General features: G+C 34.3%; 1 protein-coding gene across 6 annotated transcripts in view; it reads left to right on the top strand.

The window, feature by feature from the left end:
• The window catches only part of LOC138695851 (uncharacterized), a 56406-nt gene extending 33416 nt beyond the window's left edge, over nucleotides 1–22990 (top strand). For 4 of the 6 annotated variants that reach the window (XM_069820137.1, XM_069820131.1, XM_069820136.1 and 1 more), the window contains 2 exons: nucleotides 926–967; nucleotides 16445–17695. In XM_069820137.1, coding sequence (XP_069676238.1) covers nucleotides 926–967; nucleotides 16445–16509 — 107 coding nt within the window. In that variant the 3' untranslated portion in view covers nucleotides 16510–17695. Of the gene's footprint in view, nucleotides 1–925; nucleotides 968–2116; nucleotides 2626–16444; nucleotides 17696–22668 lie in introns of those variants that run through there. The other 2 variants (XM_069820135.1, XM_069820134.1) reach the window with 2 other exon arrangements.
• The last annotated feature ends 851 nt before the right edge of the window (nucleotides 22991–23841 follow it).

Below are 23841 nucleotides of genomic sequence, written 5' to 3'. Positions count from 1 at the left end.
AACTCTGTGAAGTGTTTGCTTGGTAGAGCATGTTACAGTTTGACAGTTACAAATTAAAGTAGTATGTGCAAGTAAGACTTAACATATCCTAATGGAAAATAATCATACAGGGAGTTAATTATGAAAATCGTGTAATGAAATGACATGATTGTACTTTAAGTTAAAAATTCTCTAATTCAGAATGCATAAATGCTAAGGATGGCATGACAAGCAAAGAATTTAATTAATTTATTTGACATTTTGAATTCGTAGCAGAGAATTTAATTTGATATGTATAATTCGAAGCAAAGAATTTAATCGTTTGGCAAGTGGAATTCGAAGCAAAGAATTTAATTATTTGATAAGTGGAATTATTTGATAAGTGGAATTCGAAGCAAAGAATTTAATTATTTGATAAGTGCAATTCGAAGCAAAGAATTTAATTATTTGATAAGTGCAATTCGTAGCAAAGAATTTAATTATTTGATAAGTGGAATTCGAAGCAAAGAATTTAATTATTTGATAAGTGGAATTCGAAGCAAAGAATTTAATTATTTGGTAAGTGGAACTCGAAGCAAAGAATTTAATTATTTGATAAGTGAAATTCGAAGCAAAGAATTTAATTATTTTATAAGTGGAATTCGTAGCAAAGAATTTAATTATTTGATAAGTGGAATTCGAAGCAAAGAATTTAATTATGTGAAGTGGAATTGGAAGTAGAAAAGCAATACATATTTATTCAAAAAGAACTATGTAAACTCAGTTAATACCTATGAAATTTTTAAAATGAATTTCCCATCAGTTTAATGAATGTAGATTGAACAACTTTGACAGTATGTAATTTATGAGGAGGAAATTAAAACTCTGTTCTTTGTACCTGTCAAATGTACATGTATAATGCTCTTAACAATTAAATTTATTTATGAGCTGGTTGTTTTGTTTACAGAAACACCAGGGTATGGCGGAGGTTATGGGAAGCCAGAATATGGTGAGTACAGCAATGTGTAGATATGTCTTGTAGTCTTAAAAAGTTCCTTTGGAACTAGAAACTTCATTAAAATTTTTATTATCTGTGATTGTGGCAAAGTGGCTCTTGGAATATGGTGAAATAGAAATATCTACAGAAGATTTAAGAATATTCTTTTGAAATGTTCTTGCCTTAACCCTAAAGAGGGAAAACATAACATTCACAATATAAGAATATACGCTTGCCCCTATAAAATTATAATTACATACATGTCTATAAAGACATCTTTAAAACAGTATTATACAGATGCCTCTGAACTTCAGCTATGCTGATAAGTACCACGTATAACTGCTTTGTTAAAAATATCGCAGTTGCACAACAGTAATTTCATAATCGGTAGCATAAGAATAGCAACAACAGTGCAATGCATTGAAATATTTTGTGGGATGGGGTGAAAATCATATTATTTTTAATAAAAATGATTGTATTATAATTTCACTATATTCGTTAATTCTGAAAACAAATATTTTTGAAAGATTTGATACAGCATTACAAAGATACATTGAAATGCATAAAAAATAACACGTTGATATATTTATTATTGTAGTCTCACCTATCTGGGCATGATCAGTTCTTTTGGAGACTGGGGAAATAAATCATACTAAAGTTACATTTGGACTATAGTTCCGTAATTTCGTAACTGTCATTTAAATACATGGTCAAATAACTGCACTACATGATATAAAGGCACACTTTAAAAAATATATATTAAAATTGTAAGGTGGACATGCAACCATGAGGTGCTTTATGTGATTTAAGTATTACATGATGAGTTAGGGGTAAAGGCAGTAGAGAAGTGACTTCTAATTATGATCTGAATAAGATGTATACATGAAAAACAATTCGATACGATGAAAATGAACTTAACAAATCTTGTGTGGATAAATTTCCGTATAATAGGGTGTGCCTGATTCTGAGTTTGGCTGCAGCAGAATTCTGAGCATGGAAATGTGAACCTTTTCACTACTTAAATTTGTTTCCAGGAATTTGGGCGGTTTGCAGAATAAATACAGTGATAAACATTTGTATAAAAACTTTCAGAGTAGTTTTCGTAATCTTGTCATGTGTTATGAATAATGGAGATATACATACTGTTATTGTGTTTTGCAGGGTCATATTGATATAGATTTTATAACACACGAAGAGGCAGCCAAGCTTTGATACATACGTGAATTCAAAAAAATATTCAGTGCTCTACAAAATACATTTAACTTTGTGACTTTAAAATGTAACTTGACAAATGGAGTGGAAATCTTATAATTAATGTTTTACGTGATGTTGGAGAGATCTTACAAGTACTTGTAATAAGTGTTGAAGTTTAAAATAAATTTGAATAAATATGGTGTATGTAAGAAACACAGGTTTTAAATATATTTTAGAAATTTTGAACTAGTCTCAAAGTTCAGTATGCAAGACTTTGAATATCTTGTATGAGCGCTGTAAAGAATTAATAACTGTAAGACTACTGTCTCGTATTTTCTAAATCCTTCACACCTTTGGTCCTCCTCCGTACTCTGCATATGTCTGTTTTAAATTAATTTCAACATTACTTATGTTTAATTTGAACATTAAAAGTTTTTGTGTGTACTTTCTAAAATAAACTGCTTTTGTATTTAATAGTTAGGAGAGAACTTTATTTACTCCCAGATTTCATTGCACAGTGATGGAGAAGAGTACGTAGATTATTTCACATCATTTAGCTCTGTGAAATACCGAATGTAACTTCACAAAAATATTCTTTCTACAAGAGAACTGATAATGAACTCATGTTGAAACCTCCCCTCTACTTGTACATATCGATCTCCACAACAGATAGGCAAATAAAACAAAATTGGTGCTTATATAGTCCCGACTATCGAATCTGTGCCCCCGTAAGATACGCGAACTGAACCTTAATTCCTTTTCAGCCTCGGCAATTCATTTCTCTCCCTGTATTCCTATTTCTCTCTTTTCTACCCCTCTCTCTTTCTCTCCCCCACTACTCATAATTTTGAGCCTTCTTGCGGGACAGTTTATTTGCACTTGCAGTCCAGTGTTGTCAACTCAACATGAATACTGTAGCACGGAGTGGCGAAAGAAATATTATTAAGCAAGTAATAGCATTTTGCATAAGTCAATCAGCGTCATTAGACCTACTTAAATTAAATTATGACTAAGTAATAATTAACCTTAAAGTATTATAAGCAATATTCAAGAGACATGACAATGTTTGACGGAAGTTTGGCAACATCCCTATTCGGCAAGGTTCGTGGCCTGCTGTTTGACGTAGTGGGAGAGAAACGGGTGGAATGGGGTGAGTAGAGGCGTTAACTTTTCCAAGAACGACGACAGCGTTGAAGGGGCAAAGATCCGATGGTCCGACAATACTACCTTAACTGTAAGGTTATAAAATTAAAGCTTAAATAAAAGATAATAGAAAATTCAGTAGCCCCCAGCCTTGAGGAGATAGTGCTCACCCAGCTGATGAAACGTGTTGGCTGCACGAGTTAATCTTGCATGTCACATGACTGGGTGGATGTTCACAGAGGATGGCAAATCAGCTACAAATATTACGTCATTTCCAGTAAGTCCTCACACACTTACAAATAGTATGAGCGCTACTGTTTTGTATTAATTTGTCTGTGTAGTGTGGAGACGTATGTGCCATAGAGACGAGGTTTTGATATCTCATTAACTATGATCTCGTTAGTATACAACTAAGTTTCAACTCTTTTGATAGTTTGTGCATAAATACAAAACATTCAGCTTGGCTCCTGGCTGGGAACAAGACATGCTTACAGGAAGCGCAAAGAAAGCTTGCCCATTTGCCTGATGTGCAAAGAACGATATTTGGTCCTCGTGCCGCCATGCTCGTTACAGGGCTGCTATGAATCACCTAATGCTGATTACAGGGCGCATTCGAAAGCCCGGTCTTGAGCTGTTCGTATTGTGAAATGTATTGTACAGAGCGGGTAGAACCAGCGTGTGCGTTACATATTCTGTGTTTTATCCCTAATATCAGGATTTTTATATAGTTCAAAGTGTGTTTGTTAAATAACGGAGTTCTGTATAACATTCTATGTACTTAACAATGCCCCTCGTTGGCTCTAAATTAGGAAGTGCTAATGAAACGTTACACAGTCAAACTAGGGAATTATTTATAACGTTTATAAATGTATGAAAAACGAAACAGGCTGTGCTCGTAACGTAAGGACTATATACAGATTAAAATAAATCGACCATGCGACGCTGATATAACCTCTGCAGTTGCGAGCGTCGTTAAATAAAACATAACATGTAAAAGAATTCGTGCTTCTGTATTTTCAACAATGTTATTAGTTACTCTGCAACTAGGTTTAGGTTCCGTTACATGCGCTGTGACAAATCTCACTCGAAATGTCAAGCCAGCAGATGACTGAGAACTGACGACAGTTTGCCAATTGAATCGAAGCGAGGTCGAATGCACCCGAACGTTTCCGAAAGTTCGCGCAGCTTTCCGTGGCAAGCTCTTCTTGCGTCTACTCTACATGGGCAGTGTAAACTGCGTAATTATCGTCCTGTAACCTCCCGCATATTTCGTATTTTTACTCTTATGATTTTGAGTGCAGCCGTCGTGAAGTTCCAGCCCGATTTCGTTGACGTTCAGCTTGTATGACATAACACGAGGTGTGCTTTTGGTAAACATAGCAGCATGGGAGTTTGTATTAAGATGTGATTGTGATTTAAAAGCAAGCATTAAGCGGTTTCTCATGTTTTAAAATAAAAGTAATTAATGTAGACCATTAATAAAACGTTTTTATGTTGCAACATTTGTACTGGTGTCGCATTGTTTGAGATGTGATGGCTTGCTGTTACAAAGACAGCAAATATTTTTAAGTTATGTGAACTATTTTAACTTTTATAAGTATAGATTCAGTTACCGGTATTTATTTTTGTTAGTGATACAGGCTGTAATTTACAAAAGGCGAATGTGTAGTGTATCAGGTTGTGCATCTAATTACCATTTATGTAAGGAAAGAACCATTTCAACATTTGCTTTTCCTTGTGACTAAGAAAGACGAGTCCACACCTATGGAGTAACAGTCAGCGCATCTGACCGTGAAACCAGGTGGCTTGGGTTCGAATCCCAGTCGGGGCAAGTTACCTGGTTGAAGTTTTTTCTGGAGTTTTCCCTCAACCCAATGTGAGCAAATGCTGGGTAACTTTCGGTGCTGGACCCCGGACTCATTTCACTGGCATTATCACCTTCATTTCATTCAGACGCTAAATAACCTAGGTGTTGATACAGCGTCGTAAAATAACCCAATAAAATAAAGAAAAAGACGAGAAAAGTGGATTTGTGCTGTACACCATGCAGATTTTGAACCCGGTACATATACTTGATGTCTGCATTTTATAAAGCTATTCGAAATGAAAGTCGAAGAAATGGGCACTGATTTATATGACAAATGTACTAGACTATAGAGGTATGGAGTTAATAATTTGTTGGAAAGGTCTGCTATATTGTGGGAAACATTTTGGGTAATTGTCGTGAAATAATTAACACTGTATACTCAAACGAACTCAAAATGACATATACGGTACAATGATTCTCCCACAGCTGCCAAAAAAAAAAAGTGTAGGGCTAATTCATGTGAGTTTTTATTATATTTGAATATTGTGTTGTATTAAAATTAGTTTTGAAAGTGTATATTTGAAGTGCCTGGAGCTCTGTTGCTACATTTTTGTCATATTATTTAAAAGAAACAATCGTATTGTTTAGGGATTAACCAACCCAAGTGTGAGACATTAGCACATCTGTTGTGATGTCACGGGTGTAAGGCCTGTAACTTAACGATGGCCGCACTTTGAGTAATGGTAGTATGAAAACAAATTATTTACAGGGTGGTGTACGAAATGTACGGTTTAGATTGTTTATATAACCTTTAATATATAAAATGTCATACAATTTTTATATCACATTTCTCGCCTGAATGTGCATGATTAACGAGCAAGCAGGACGTGTTCAATATGTCCACCTTGTTCAAGATGAACCCTGATGTTTCTGACCCTCCTACGACACAAGTCCTCTTGTCATTCCCTGAAAAAAAAAGTTGTGATAGCTGCTCGCAGTTGCATTAGATTTCCTGGTTTATTGCGATAGATTATCTCCTTCAAATATCCCCATAAGAAAAAGTCACGGATTGATATCTGGGCTGTGTGGTGGCCATACCGAACTGCCCTGAAAATGTTCTGGATATTGATGGGACATTATACGGGGTCCTAGACTGTTCACACAGGAAATTCAGAACATTTGCTGTATGAGGACGAATTCTATTTTGCATAAACCATTGTCTCTCCATTGGTAGCATTGTTGCATAGAGTTGCGGAAGAAAATTATTTTGCAACATGTTAATAGTGTCGTGAAAGAAAAGGCCCAATGATTCCATGATTGGAAAGCGCACCCACCCACTTTTTCACCATAATTTTCAATTTTCTACACACTTTGTTTCAGCGTAAAACAACACCATTTTCACTTTCTGTTCGAGCGTCAACTGGTCCTTGTTCGCTATATTTCACAAATCTCAGTGGATGGCACCGTTCATGCACGACATTGACAAGTGCTGCCTTCTGCTGAATCTTGCGTGGACTAAGGCTATTAGTCACAAAATTTGAAAGTTCTAAACCCAAAATTAAACGTTTTATTAGATATTTTCAGTGTATGACATTTCATGCGCCACACTGTATTTCAGAATTTCTGACCTGTTATAGGGAGTTCAAAAAGTGGCGTTTTCCTGACATCTTTTGATGAAACTATTATTCACATGCAAAAGTTCTACGTAATTCTGTAATGTTTGCTATTTCTCTTACATTGGCTTTGAGTTTGTGTAGTGCTGGCATTTCCGTAACTTTTTGGGTGGGGAGGGGAAAATAATAATGTAATCAAAAGATGTGTGTTTACAAATGGACACTTTGAAGAACTCTGTAATACAGATTGGTACTCATTAGGAAATAAAAATGTAATAATTGTATGCATGCTATTATTGATCAAAGTTAATGCGAGTAAAAATGTGCGTTAGGTTACAGATCGATAATGACTAGACCACCGAACTTTATGCACTAAAAAACCTGAAAATATGCATGCAACTATGCAGTAAAAACTGTTGAAATATGCGCTAAAAATTGAAATATTTACTATCAATACACTTCAGGGATTTATTTGGTTTAAAAATATCATATAAATGAAAATAATATTTAAGGATATTCACACTCCACAGGACTTCATTGTTACAGCTGTTTAAATACATCCAGTTGTTTCTATGAAATTAGTGCAGCAATTTCATGATCTCAATAATACCTGACTTATTGCTGTAAAGGTCTAAATACTTCACTTTTGGTCATATGAAATCAGAATAAAAGTCCGAATGACTTCTAGGTGACACGTATTTTCGCCCTGATTCCTGAAACGTTAACTTGCATGGAAAAATATTATTGGAGCAGCCATACTAAAAGACTAAAATCTCTCAAATCTCAGGCCAGACTGAAATACCATTGTCACGAAATAAAAGGCTTTTGCCAGTAGTTTGTGAGGAAAGCGCATCTATAGTACGCAGCCTCATGTTGAAGTGGAAAACGACCCAACTCATACACCAGGCAGTAATATCCATTGTTGCAGCAATTTCATGTTCTCAACAGTAATTAACTAATTATTGCTTTTATTTTTCACATTATTTTTATATTTCTTGGGAATAATTCTTAAATTTATCAGAGAAAATTTTAAATTAGATAATAGTGTAAAACTAGGAAAAATGTTAATATACGCATTTAAATATGCAAAATAATATACAGTAGAACTTAGTTATAACGACATCCAAGGGACCTTGAAAATTATGTTGTTATAAACGAGTGTCATAGTAACCGAGATTCATATTATCAGTCTAGTGAGGTGGAAAATTGAAAATAATAAACATAATTAGGCATATTTTAGAGTTATGTATTGACTTTTAAGCATACCAAGAACACAATGAAATACATGTACAATTATAAATACAGTATTCTGTATTAAAACAGTTTGTTCATTACTCACCAAACTTATTTACTTAGGAGTGAAGTAATCAGTCATTTTACTCTGTTGTCTCCTACTTGCCCAATATACACTTTCTAAATTAAATTCTGTGTTCATTATTTCAGTTGCAATTTCACTGCTCCTCCTAGCTTGATAGAAATGTTCATAATTCTAATAACTTCTAAAGCGTCACTCACTTCTTTTAGTGGCCATACTGCGTTAAAATGCGTGCACTTAGTGAAAACTTCCTGTCGAAACTGATCGCATGCAGGTACCATTAATACCGCATGAATTCGGGCAGGTTACAATGGGGTGGGGAATCTGCCTGCATTCCAGAGGTCTTTGATAGAAGGGAATAGTAAAGGATTTGTCAGATTTCAGCAAAATATTTCTTAAAATACTTTGGTTCTTAGAAAATTGTATTCCAAACTGAGGTTGAAAATGACGTTATATGCGAGGTAGATGCATATACGTTCTATAAATGACTATTTATTACATGTGCCGTCTATGCTTATCCTTATTTAACAAATATATTGGTTATACAATATTTTGTTACATAATATATATTTATTTGAACGTTTTCGGCTCTATGGAGCCATCATCAGAAATCACCAAATATGGAAAGCTACATAACCATCAAACTGGACGACTATTAATTCTGATCTTAACAATTTTAAAGTATTTTAGTTAATTTTATCATCAGCAATTGTAACATTTTATCACGGCCCATAGAGCCGCCTTGTATTTATATTGTAATTTCTGCCTTACAATTATTGTTTTTAAATAGAAACATGCCTTTTAATTTTAACATTGAGTTTACTTGTATGGCAACATATAGTGTACCCACACCATGCATATGGGCTTACTTGTTTCTGATGATGGCTCCATAGAGCCGAAAACGTTCAAATAAATATATATTATGTAACAAAATATTGTATAACCAATATATTTGTTAAATAAGGATAAGCATAGACGGCACATGTAATAAATTGTCATTTATAGTAATTAGCTTATTGGCCCCATCATGCCTCTTAAATTTGCATATACGTTCGTCGTATTAAGCAAGGTAGAAAAGCATATGTCTTATGGGGAATTAGTTGGGACCACAGAATATTTGATGTTATAGGCAAGGTGTTGCACAAAACGTTGTCGCTATAACCAAGTTCTACTGTATGTGCATTTAAAAGGGGAATATGCATTTATGCAAAATTAAGTTAGCTTCAATCGAATGTAAAAACCATGATCAGTTGAGATCCACTTTTACTTCTTCAATATGCCAAAAAAAAAAAAAAAAAATGCAATTGCATGAAGTTCCGCGGTGTAATAATGACAATGTGTCTATGCCAGCCGAGCTGAACGCACTGTATATTGATATTAAAATAGTACAGTAGTAACAGTATGAATCTCCCAAGTATTTTTATTTTAGCAGTTATAATGTTGGAATAAAGCTTCACAAATCATATATATTTATATATATTTTTTTGATTATAAATAGAGATGGAAGGTTCAGGAACCTTTATTTAACTATGCATTTATTAGTAGCAAGCTAAAGATGATTTCTATAGACTGAATATGTTAACACTTAGTGGAGAAAGTTAGCAATCTACATGTTAACTGGATGTATGTATTAGGCATAAGTTCGTATAGCAATTATGTGAAGTCGTTTTATTTTTAGTTTTAAATACTCTAGGATAATGCAGCTGGAAATTACGAGAGACATTTCATATTGGAAAAAAAAATCCATAGAAGGCATGAGTCTACTTACATTTAGTAACATAAAATTAAGATGTTGTTATAAATATTGAAGTGAAACTGTTTAACCAAGAGACTGCGAATTTCAATTTTTAAAACGGGATGATAATATTTTAATACTGGATTCATACCTTTCTTAGTATATATGAAATATCGGTGGATAAAAATACTATTACTGTACATTGTTATTGGGAACATTTATGATTTGTAAACTGTTTAAGAAAATGTAGAATTTTTGCAATAACATTCTACTTTGCATTGCATTTTAATATGTACACCAGATAATGCTAAAAATATGCAGTTTACTTTTTTTATATTTATATTCATACATCGGTTATTCTGCTTGAGTAGTTCTAGAATTAGTGGGTTGTGGTACTTGTATGATTTATGTAGTTAAGTTCGAGTTTGGTGTCATTGCAAGGAAGTTCAAGGTGGATGACAAAACTTTTATTTCCTCAAATTCTGTAACAGATTTCTGAAACAATATACGATCTTGCTTGTAATGTCTTGTAACAATCACTCATTGACCTGTGCATTAGTGTGTGGGTTAGTCTTTGAGGTATTTAAGTGGCTTTAAAAACTCTTTGAGGCAGTGGCGGCTCCTGCGTATTTCTTAAGAGGAGGAAATGACACCTTCTTGAATGAAACATGCTACAAATTAGCCAACATGCATACATGTAAGACCAAGTAGTGTTGGGGTTGGTCTTCCCTCCTGTTTAGCAATAATCTGTTCTTGTAAACTGAGTTCCCTAAGTTTTCCTAAATATATAATGTTTTCACTTCCATTCATTGTTGAATAATTGCACAAATTAACAGTTACAAGGAAATTCACCTCGCAGCATTTTTCGAGCACACTACAGCATCACACATGTTGGAAGAGACTATAGCTACGAACACGTAATCGGAACCGCGGAAATGGGAATGGGAAATAATCTGAGGAAAGCAAGAACACTGCACCCTCCCACCCACGTGGTCTGTGTTACCACAGTTTAGTATCACATGCTTTTGAAGAATATCAATGCTTGTAAAGTCATACTAGCATTATTATTCAAAGTTGCTGGTGGCCAATTAATTTTTTATGTTAAAAAATAATGTAGTTTGGAATACTACTTTCAATTTCAAATATATTTGTACAAAACTGACAACTTGGCTGTTGCCCTGTCTAGTACACAATGAATGGAAGTGAATATCAGAGGCCAAAAAGATCTGCGATACTAACATAGAACTACTTCCTCTTTGTTTTATATAAAACCGACTTTAACTTTCAAATATCCTTCAAAGTTTAAAACCATGAATAGTAGCTTATATAAAGTGGAATGAATAATATTTTTTATTTATAATTTAAAAGAAAGTTTATATGGTGTTTTTCATAGCGTTGCGTTAAAACTGTTTTTATTGTGCCTCCTCCTAGATGTGTTATAGACTGGTTGAATCGTTGAATGCAAGATCGTTAGTTGGCAGCGGTAGCGAGCTTGCTTCCCGCCCATGCGCTGATTCAGAGGAGGATCTCCTCCCTTTCCATTCATTTACTCTCTTTAAAACTCTGCTTCTTTCTCTGGCCGCTAGTGCGCTGTTGTCTGTGTGTGCTAACTGCAGTAAAGGAGGAAAGGATTGACTTTCCTCCACACAAACAATCTCGCATCTTTCTCACAGTTTTCTAACAGCACATGAGCGCGCATCATTTAAAACTCGATCAACCGAGATTTTCTTATAGCTGTGAACTTAAAAATTATCGAATCTTCCTTGAATTTCAAGGCACATATTTTATTTGGTATTTACTTTCAAATGTGAGGAGGACGTTCCTCCCTTCCCTCCCCCGAGGAACCGCCACTGCTTTGAGGTATTTTAAGCAGACTTTAAAAACACCTGGATTATGTCTGGTTTCTGGTACACCTCAGTTAAGTCCATTACATAACTTTCTTACAAGTTTAACTGCATTAATAACTTCCATGAGTTTCCGGGAAGTTAAATGTAGATTTATCAGAGAGTTGTAACTAACACTTCAGTTAACTTACATGTCTGGTATGTCTTGTCCATGGACGTCTCTATTATTATTTTTTTAGTGATTTTTATTTATATATAGTTATGGTAGAACCTCTTATCCATCATAATGAAGGGCAAGGAAGGGCATGAATTGTTAATTGAAAAAGACATAATTAATTCTGCTTGTTTTTCCTTAATTTTTATGTTCTTTTAACCCTAGACTGGTGGCAGTTATATGGTCTACATTAGAGGTGGCTTGGGGTCATTTTGACCCCACCAATAAAATGTAAATGAAATAATTCTTGTTGTTTAAGATTATTTCGTAGTTATATGTACTTCTTAACACTTTATATTATTAAAAATAACCCTTGGATATACATGGAATGGAATTACAAACACAAATTAAACTTATACAGCATATTGCATCTTTCCAATAAATGTTGCACGGTATTTGAGAAAGAGGAATGGCTTCATCACTTATCTTCTTCCTCTGCATTTTGTTCACTTTCACTGTTATAACTCACTATTTCAAGTTCATCTTCAATTCACTGCTTTCACCGCCTAAGTTTTCAGAGATAAAATCCGTGCTTGATCTTCCTTGTAACTCATTGTAAATTATCAATTAAGTTACAAATGGCTTTTAAGGAACCCGCAGGTTCATTGCCGCCCTCACATAAGCCCACCATCGGTCTCTATCCTGAGCAAGATTAATCTAGTCTCTATCATAATATCCCACCTCCCTCAAATCCATTTTTATATTATCCTCCCATCTACGTCTCAGCATCCCTAAAGGTCTTATTCCCTCCGGCCTCCCAACTAACATACTATATGCAGTTCTGGATTTGCCCTTACGTGCTACATGCCCTGCCCATCTCAAACGTCTGGATTTAATGTTCCTAATTATGTCAGGTGAAGAATACAATGCGTGCAGTTCTGTGTTGTGTAACTTTCTCCATTCTCCTGTAACTTCGCCCCTCTTAGCCCCAAATATTTTCCTAAGAACCTTATTCTCAAATACAATATCTGTTCCTCTCTCAAAGTAAGAGTCCAAGTTTCACAACCATAAAGAACAACCAGTAATATAACTGTTTTATAAATTCTAACATTCAGATTTTTTGACAGCAGACTAGATGACAAAAGCTTCTCAACCGAATAATAACACGCATTTCCCATATTTATTCTGCGTTTAATTTCCTCCCGAGTATCATTTATATTTGTTACTGTTGCTCCAAGATATTTGAATTTTTCCACCTCTTCAAAGAATAAATCTCCAATTTTTATATTTGCATTTCGTACAATATTCTGGTCACGAGACATAATCATATACTTTATCTTTTCGGGATTTACTTCCAAACCTATCGCTTTACTTGCTTGAAGTAAAATTTCCATGTTTTCCCTAATTGTTTGTGGATTTTATGTTATGGGTCTTTACCCTAAAAAAATCTTCCCCCTTTTTTTTTTTAAATGGTGAAAGGTATGGGAGTTAAGAATGATGGGCTTTCTTTTAATACGCAAGTGCTTCATTTCTAGAAAGTAAGAAAATACATTTTGTAAGTTTGTCTTTTCTCTTACGTGTTTGCTTTGGAATGTGACAGTGTTTAGTTTGCAGTTATCTCTCTCTCCCATGTAGATGCTGGTAAAGTTTTCTATTCTTAATTGCATGCTGATATTACGAGCCTTGCTTCATGGAATTTATCCTTCGTTGATATTTTTACAATATGTAATAAGTATAATTTCACTATGGTTGTGTGGTGACTTCAATCACTTAATCGTAAAATAAGCTTTTCTAATTTATTAACTAAGTAGAAAATGTATACAAGTCCATGTGCTTTGGACTGATGTAAATAGTGGTATTCTATATGAGAAGTAAATCTGGTTGCTTATTCCTTGATGTTGCAGTGTTCAAATAATTTTTGGTTAAATTTTCATACTTAATATTTTATTCACTGAACATGTTCTTTACGTGTAAATGTTGCTTACGGATTTTTTCATGGTACTGAGTGGTAAATAAAGAATTATTACTATAGGGATGAAGATTTATAAAATCATGGTGCATGTTCCAGTTGCAAATTTTCATTAGCAGAGTCTGTATAAAGATATACATAAATGTGCCTGCAAGTCCGATTATGTTTTTTTTGTCCCCCATAGAATTAACTCTGGAAACATGTTAGTGGAGAAGAGGTTCACAATTTTTTTGAGCTTCAAATTGAGTTTGTAAAATTTAGAATAGGATATTTTTGGTATCGTTACTTTGATGTTAGTAATTTCATTTAGTATAAGAATAGTTTATTTACAGAATTTCTGATAAGTTTTCAAAATACTCAATTGCACTAAGTTTATTTTCTCATGACTGGAGTGTCTGGGTTACTATATATATCACATGGTTTTAATGAATTTTCATGGATCAGTTAAAATCACTCCATCTAAATAACTATACCTAAGGTTTACACAGAAGGTATAATAGAATAGATTATTTTCCAACTTAAAATTAGCGTCTTCTCTATAAAGAATATAATTTACAGTACTTAGGTGTTAATTTTCATTATTTTAGGTAATAACTGCACAGTATAATCATGTGATAGTAAAAGTAACTTGATAACAATGTCAAAGAAAAATACTGAAACATTACTAGTGACTTCATATAAAAATATTTACTTAGTCTTATATTAAAAAGTGTTAAAATTGTTAAAAACAGTATATACCTTCGACAGACGGCCCTTTTCGACGCTATGTCACGTCATCCTCAGTATCTCTTGAACCACTGGTGATCTTGACTCTACGATGTGCATTTGTCGATGGTAGGAGTAGAACAAACCAACACAAACACCACGCGAGAATAAATACATAACATTAACATATCACAATACCAATACTCACAAAATTGCAACTTCATTCAGAAAACTAAAATACAAGATAGCATACAAAACAAATAATACAACACAGAAATACCTAAATAATCACATTAAACATTCAAATAAATATAATTCAACTGGAGTTTACAAATTAAAATGCAATAGTTGCCCACATTTTTACATAGGACAGACAGGAAGATCCTTTCACACAAGATATAATGAACACATTAAAGCTATAACCAAACCCTACATCACATCAAATTATGCAGACCACGTTACCAACAATAATCATGACTACAATAATGTAGAAACAGATATGGAAATTTTACACATCACACCAAAAAGTTCACAATTAAACATCCTAGAACAGTACGAAATATATAAGAATGCAATAGCATACCCACAATATATACTTAACACACAATTGCAGTTCAATACACACACATTATTCGACGTCATAATACATCATAACACACAAACAGCCAGCCCCCACCATAGGAGCAACACATCCCCACCCCTACCATCGACAAATGCACATCGTAGAGTCAAGATCACCAGTGGTTCAAGGGACACTGAGGATAACGTGACATAGCGTCAAAACGGGCCGTCTGTCGAAGGTATATACTGTTTTTAACTATTTTAACACTTTTTAACGTAAGACTAAGGGCCGATTGTATAAACCATTTAATCTTTGATCAGAGGTTAAATTGATCCTTGTTTCAGCTGAACTTGGAATTTTGTGTTGTATAAAGTCTAATCTGAGATTAATTTGTCTCAAACTAAAGTCAACTTTGATTGAAGAAATTTCTCCGATTAAGTTAGATGATCCAAGTTCAGTTATTTCTTTTCTGTTTGAAATATACGAGTGACAGATTGTGCAAATAAAATATCCATTATTATTAATATTAATAGATATGTTAGGTACATTTATATATATTTCTTTCAATTTATTGCCTTAATACACAAACATTCTTATATTTTATAAGGCTCTATCAGATTCAGCAGTATCAAATAACATAACCTATAATTATATTATGTTTATAACAACCATTAATTATTAATGGATATGATAGGTACATTCATAAATGTTCAATTAACTGTATTACTAAACGAAAATTGTCGTTTTATAAAGCTTTATTATGTTTAGCAGTATCAGACACCATAACATGATAACAACTTGGAGAACAGTCAACCTTCTTCTTATTGTCCGCCATTATTTACATTGCACAAAAAAAACAGTGTCTCCAACAGAGTGTAATACGGAAAGTCGCCAAAAAGTAGTTGTAAAGTCGCTAGATTTCTCATTATCGACAAAGAAAGATTAAATTTTGTCACTATGGGGTGCTAAAAAGGTCACTAAATCCCTATTTAAACAATATAAAAGTTAAAAGAAATTATTGTTGAAAAAGAGTTAAAGTCGCTAGATTGGCAACACTGAACAAACCTGTCCGCGCATCACGTATTTCACCTGTTTATGCGATGTTGCCAAATCCTTTTCACGTGAACTTAGATTGCATTTGAACCAAGGTAATTTGATCGCAGAAAAGTTTTATGCAATAGAAGAAGTGTCTGAACTCGGTTCACTTTTCGATCTTCGATCAAAGTTGATCTTTAGTCAGGGAGTTTTATACAATCGGGCCTAAGTAAATTTTATGGTTTTTAACAAAGTGTTAACGAGAACTTTAATCAATAAAAATATTTGCCTTGCACAGATTATAATTATACACAATTCATTGTTCTTGGATATGATATATCACTGTGAGATTTGATTTGATGTGAGAGGCAAGTCAGTATAATTTGTGTGTGTTGATATTGCGTTGCTTGCAGGTGGCAGTTCTGCTGGCTACGGCCAGTCTCGCGATTATGGTGGCCAGTCACAACGACGCTACTAAGATATGGCCAATCATAATAGGCATCTTAGTACAAAGAATTGAGAATGCTGTCCTAGCCAAAAGACAGGCTTTATTAAAATTATTTTAAATTAATAATGACTGGGTCAACCAATGCAGTGGTATTAGATGTTCAGTGTGGATTAAAACAACCCAATCAGAAAGGCTTGTTATAGAAGTCGATATTGTGGTCTATGCACAAGAAATATATCTTGCCATTGCACTTGAAGAAAAGGACGAAGGACTTTACCTCTTTGAAGTTCTTTATTTTACAAATTTCTGTAAAATATCTTCCTTGGTTTTTGTCGCTCCTTTAGTATCGTTGATGCAGGACTTGATCTAAATGAAGACATGAATTTGTGTTTCAAACTGCAAACTGAAGATAAATCCTTTTGGTGACCCAGAAGGTGAAGAATGAATATTTTATTTATAGGGTTGAACAGTTTTGGTCCAGTGACGGCTATTGAGAGTGGGTTTACTTGGGAACATATAAGATATTGAAACATCTGGGATCGTGAGGGACATAACCTAGTGAAAGAGGCCCATTCAAAAACTTTTAGCCCACTTAAAGTGTGTTTCTGTGTGCAGTCATTCATTTGTCCTTGTGAATTAATGTTAAACTAATTATATGTATGTATGTGTATAGTGGTCTCAGTGAGGTTAAGAAATATCTTACAATTGGAAAAGTTTAAACCATTCAGTATGGTGCAATCTGAGAGTATTACTGTTCATATTTCTGAAATATATCACCTAAACAATTAATTGTGCAACATATTGGGTTTTTTTCAAACATTCCGATCTTGGAAAGAAGTCTTAATAGCATTTTCTTGTAAGAAAAGATGGTGTGAAGAAATATGAAAGTTTTGTAAAACTTGTAACACAGTAGTTTAAACTAGGATGTCTTTTCCCTAATGATAATTAATACTAATGCATACAGTTTACTCAGATGTAACTAAATACAACAAATCACAGTAACTGATCATTTTGATGTAAATAATAATGTGAGAAAATCTTGACAGTATTGTTTTTTATATGACTTAACATGTATTGGAAAACATCTTTTTCCTACCTGTTCAGTACTAATTTCCTTCAGACTTTTAGGATAGAATATAAACTGACCTATCCAACAACACACAAACAGGTACTTTGTAAATGGAATACAAATTCTGAAATAAATAATGATGTGAAACGATTGGAGTTCAGTGAAACCTGTCCTACAGAACTACTTCTCGACTCTGGTAGATGTGAGGTGTTTGTGGAGGGTTAAAAGTTCAGTGCATGTGTCACTATTGCAACATGCAAGATCCAGTAGTTTATTTTCGATGAATTTGGAAACCTCACAGTCCACTAAATAAATAGTAAGTCAAATACGTATTTTTTTCTTGTTTCATATATAGAATATAGAGTAAATTTCTGCTTTGAATCTTCTATTCAGTCTCAGAGTGTGACATTTTATTCGTAACTAATAAAGTGTTATTTATAGCTGACTTTAATATTGTTTAAAACAAGGCAATGAACAAGAACGAAATGTTTTAAATGAGGCATCACTTTGAAGGCTTGAAAGCAAAGTTGATACACAAGGGGTCACAATAGTTACCTGTGCATTTTCCATGTAGCACACTGTAATAAGATGCAACACAGGCAGGTGAGTGACAAAGAGTTAATGTTTCTTTAAAAGCACTTAAATGTGTAGGTTATAGAGGTTTGTAGGTGGTGTTAGTGGAACAGTTACAGAATGCAATTTTGTTACATATTGATGACTTACAAGAGAAGACACTTAATTTGAGATTTCGTAGTAACTTGTTTGCGGAGTGCAAGCTAATAAGGGATGTCTTTCTCGAAAGTAAAAGTAAAGAATATAATTCTAACTTAATGAGATAATTCATGCCCAGAAATTGTACGAAAACTTAGCATATTCAAGATTTTTCAATTTTTATGAGATCCATGCTCACCAAACCAGTTTATGAATGGTTGAGGTGGTGGCTGTAATTTGAGTCAGAAAACGAAGTTAATGTTGCTATGAATAAAAAGCATAATTTAATATATACCAAGCCATGAAATTTAGATGCACTGTTAAGAATGAGATAAATTATATCATAATGGCTTGTTTATCGTGATGGTTACACACAAAAGTAAATAATATTTAGTAATTAAGCTTACTAGCTCTAACAAGACTGAAAATGGTTTTGAGTTGATATCTACAGATAAAGATATTCTTTAGTACTAAACATAAATTGTTGAAGTATGGTTAGAAATACTTCATTGAAAGTATTGTAAAAGGAGATTGTACTTTTAAACAGATAGTACGGCATGTACATAATCTTTTGAGGACTCATTTGTCCTGGAATTCACCTCAAATAGTGTGCAAGAACCTAACTTCAATGTACGAATTTTCTAATTAGTAGAGTCATTGCGTATAATTATCTTACTAATATTAGAAACTTACTACTAATATGTAATTGTTGTGAAGCAGTAACTCCTAATTAAAAAAAATTACGTAGCTGTACAAAGTGTACAAATCGAGACCATTTGTGAAGTGACTTTAAGTGTATGGTGCATAGCTAGGAAGTTTGTACCGAAACTGTTAACTCGTATGAGGTTGGACTATATCTCTACCACCTCTCAATGTCAGTAAACCAGAACTACAAACGTGTACAGTCGGCTGGTAACAAAACTTGTGATCCACTCGTCCACATCCTTCGAACAAGAAAACAATAAATGAGTAACATAAAAAAACAATACAGTAGAACCTCGATTATCCGTCACCCTATTAACTGATTGGCGGATTATCCGACTCTTTCTCTTGCCCTTTTCTTTTCTTTTCTTTGCTGCTGTAAAAAAGTAGTACTATATCTTATATTATAACTTTTTTCTACAGTGTATTATTACAAGCTTTTACCGTTACATAGTACTACTGCCGGCAGTAAGTTCCTTTAAGGTGTTTTTCTCAACTTGTAAAATAATCACTACCAATTTCCGCACAATTTATAGCAAACCCATGCAGCATTCAGTTCTTGTCCTACTGTTCCAGTGTTCGTACTTTATATTTTCAACGCAAAATATTTTCCACGAGTGTCGAAAGTGTTTTTCCAAGTATCGAAATAAAACTGCAAATAATTGAGAGTTTTGGTACACTATCTAGCATGTTAAACGTAACATTGCGGAGGAAATTACAAAACTGTAATATGACTTAATTTATAAAAATATCTTGGTACGGATTATCCGACTTTTTTGATTAACCGTCCAGTCCACCTCCCTTTATTACCACGGATAATAGAGGTTCTACTGTAATTTGTATTTATAAACTTCGTAACTCCAATGTAAAATAATTTACCCACTTACTTCATCATCATCTTTAGCTCGACAACCCATCATGGGTCCTGGCTGTTCATAGGAGTTTCCGCCATTCATCCCTATTTCTAGCAACACTCATCCAGTTTTTAACTCCAATATTTCTGGCATCCTTCCTGATGCCATCCTCCCATCTGACCTTTGGTCTTCCTCTTCGTCTACTTCCCCCTGGTTCATATCGGAGGACTCTGATGGCTGGTCTCGAGTCCTCTAATCTCATTATATGACCAGCCCACCTCAGGCGTCCCATTTTTATAAAAGAGGTTATATTGGGTTCACTGAAGAGTTCATATAATTCATGATTATACCGGGCTCTCCATTCGTTATCTACATTGACTGGCCCAAAGACCCACTTACTTACTTAGTTACAAATGGCTTTTAAGGAACCCGAAGGTTCATTGCCGCCCTCACATAAGCCCGCCATCGGTCCCTATCCTGTGCAAGATTAATCCAGTCTCTATCATCATACCCCACCTCCCTCAAATCCATTTTAATATTATCCTCCCATTACGTCTCGGCCTCCCTAAAGGTCTTTTTCCCTCTGGTCTCCCAACTAACACTCTATATGCATTTCTTGATTCGCCCATACGTGCTACATGCCCTGCCCATCTCAAACGTCTGGATTTTAAGTTCCTAATTATGTCAGGTGAAGAATACAATGCGTGCAGTTCTGTGTTGTGTAACTCTCCATTCTCCTGTAACTCCATCCCGCTTAGCCCAAAATATTTTCCTAAGCACCTTATTCTCAAACAGCCTTAACCTATGTTCCTTTCTCAGAGTGAGAGTCCAAGTTTCACAACCATACAGAAGAACCGGTAATATAACTGTTTTATAAATTCCAACTTTCAGATTTTTGGACAGCAGACTGGATGATAAGAGCTTCTCAACCGAATAATAACACGCATTTCCCATATTTATTCTGCGTTTAATTTCCTCCAGAGTGTCATTTATATTTGTTACTGTTGCTCCAAGATATTTGAATTTTTCCACCTCTTCGAAGGATAAATCTCCAATTTTTATATTTCCATTTCGTACTATATTCTGGTCACGAGACATAATCATATACTTTGTCTTTTCGGGATTTACTTCCAAACCGATCGCTTTACTTGCTTCAAGTAGAATTTCCGTGTTTTCCCTAATCGTTTGTGTATTTTCTCCTAACATATTCACGTCATCTGCATAGACAAGAAGCTGATGTAACCCGTTCAATTCCAAACCCTGCCTGTTATCCTGAACTTTCCTAATGGCATATTTTACCCACACATACAAAAATAACAAGAGTATACAATTATGGTTCTAGCCTTATTACACCAAATAACAGTGAACATTTTCATTTTATCAAAAGAAATATTCCTGTTATGTTAAAAAAAAATAATATTTATACTCTGAAATTATTTGTTCTGTCACAAGACGTTACGGGAGCAAATCTGAAATATGATACAGTATTTCTTACTATCTTCAGGTAAACAACTACTTTTTGAATCTGATTGTGTGTCTTGTATGTGGCACAATATTAAACCCATAATTGTTTAATGACAGAAAGTTTGTATCGTAATTCTGATATTGAACTTTGACTGTAATGCAACTGAATGGTCCACACCTGTGGAGTAACGGTCAGCGCGTCTGGCCGTGAAACCAGGTGGCCCGGGTTCGAATCCCGGTCGGGGCAAGTTACCTGGTTGAGGTTTTTTCTGGGGTTTTCCCTCAACCCAATAGGAGCAAATGCTGGGTAACTTTCGGTGCTGGACCCTGGACTCATTTCACTGGCATTATCACCTTTATCATTCAGACGCTAAATAATCTAGATGTTGATACAGCGTCGTAAAATAACCCAATAAAATAAATAAAAAAAAAAAAGCAACTGAATGCACAGCAGCACGAGACGTCAACAGACCAGCAAAAGAAACAAGTGTTGACGGCTGGTAAATAAACTTGTCTTTCAAGCAACATTTAACGAAGAATAATCTGGGAAAAAATTAATAAACGTGTTACTCCTGTTTGCATAATTTATTTTATGCTCGACCATGCCGAAATGTAGTAATTATACACCTGGTAGCAGCCCTTTAATGGACCTCATTAAAGTACACCTATTCATTAAAGTTCAGGTGTTCCACCAATCAGAAAATATCATTGTAGCAATATGAAAGCGCAAGTATCGATTATTCTCGGATATGCAATCAAAAGACAACTAGCGCGAGATTAGACAATATTAAACTCTGTCGAAAAAAACAACACACAAATTAACATCAATTCACAGTCGTCTTCCAGCCTTTCACAAAGCATATTCCCGCAAATTCATTTCACCAATTGCCCGAAAAAATCAATATGGTCGAGCATAAAAAGTCGTATGAAACTTCACTACAATAGTAATTAAGACGCTCGTTTCATAAACATGCTTGTGTCTTAATTACTACCATTATAGGCTCGTTGCATAATGTACTATTATAACATATGAGTTTACTTTTTTTGGAATCATGCATAATATTAACATTACTTAAATAATACAGTAATAACAGAATAGCTTACTTTGTTCAAAACATAAACTATTAATATAAATTAAACAGTATTTTTCAAACTGTTCACGACTGTACATCTATACTACTCGTACTCAACTGAAATCTGCTGTTTTGGTACGAACTTCCTACCTATAGTATGTTCTTTGGAATCCACACACAAAAAAGAAAGTTTTGAGTAACAATTTATAATTCAAAATTTACTTGTGATTAAAGGTTTGGGAATTACTGCTTGATTTTTTTGTAGTGGTCCCTGGGATTTGTTTCTGTCTGCTAATCTTTATTTCTGTCTGGCCAGGAACCTGAATGGAGTCAGTGGCCGACATGTTCCGGCATGAGACATAGATGGAGCTGCTTAGCCACAAGGCAAAGGCGCTGAATACAACTCTGCACAAGTAGTGGAGTTGGTAAGACAAAAAAATGTTGAAAAGGGTGTAAGTTCGGTTAATTTCAGAAAATGTTTGGATTATAATAATTCAATGAAGACTTTTATTCTCTTCGAAGTCTTGACTTGATATTCACTGGGTCTTGATTTAAAGCATAAATAACTTCGAGAGGAGTAAGTGACTATCCAGTATTCATTTGGAATATAGTGATTAATAAAATTTTAGTATCAGAACTACAAAATTCGTTTGATCAAAATTTTGTTACTATTTCAGAGTTTGTGTTGTGATACGTGATTTAGATTCGTGGAACGGAGTTGAAATTTCCAACTCCCTTTTTACACTTCTGGCATGAGATCTAGGTTACATTGACCTCTGTACGCCTAACATGGCGTTACTTAATGATTTCATTTTGTGGAATGACTGTTGAATACGAACTTCTTTAATGTGTGGTGTCTTGTGTTTTAAAATTTAAATTTGTGCTATCATATGCTAATTTTTAAGGCAATGGGGCTATGGTAAATGTGTGGTGATGGACCAAGCTGAAGACTAGCATGCAAGAGGCACCTCGCATTCATCTTGCATTTTGAACGTGCACTAGTGGTACATTGGTTTGTGTACATAGTTTGTGAACTGTTACATTCAAGTACAGTGACGAAGCTTCCTTGCTCTGAAAACTTTTGACAGATGGTCTTACTTTGTTAATGCTGACGAATCTTCTGTAGTCTTCATTGATTTGAAAACCTTTAAAGTAAATGGACTAAACTGTTCATAGCTTATATGCTGGACAGAGTTCTGACTGCTGGTATAGAACATAGCCCAGCTAATGGAGTTGTGGGGATTTCCCTTAGTCTAAGCTAAGAACAGGATTTTGTTTTATATGGCTTTTATATTATTGACTTGTCTGTATCAGATGTTTGCTTACAATTTCAGCAATATTTGTTTCTTTTGAATTGTAGGTGAATGCTGCAAATAACCATAACTGAAACAGTTTCAGTATTAGTACATAATAAGCATTAAGGACTTTTGCACAACAATACAAACTGATGCTTAGTGTTTTTTTTTTCCTTCTTTCCTGCTTTCGTAAT

This window comes from Periplaneta americana, chromosome 3 (assembly GCF_040183065.1).
Source record: "Periplaneta americana isolate PAMFEO1 chromosome 3, P.americana_PAMFEO1_priV1, whole genome shotgun sequence".
NCBI classification, from domain to species: Eukaryota; Metazoa; Arthropoda; class Insecta; order Blattodea; family Blattidae; genus Periplaneta; species Periplaneta americana.
Note: the sequence above shows the minus strand (reverse complement) of the source record. Positions and strands in the feature narration are given on the sequence as shown.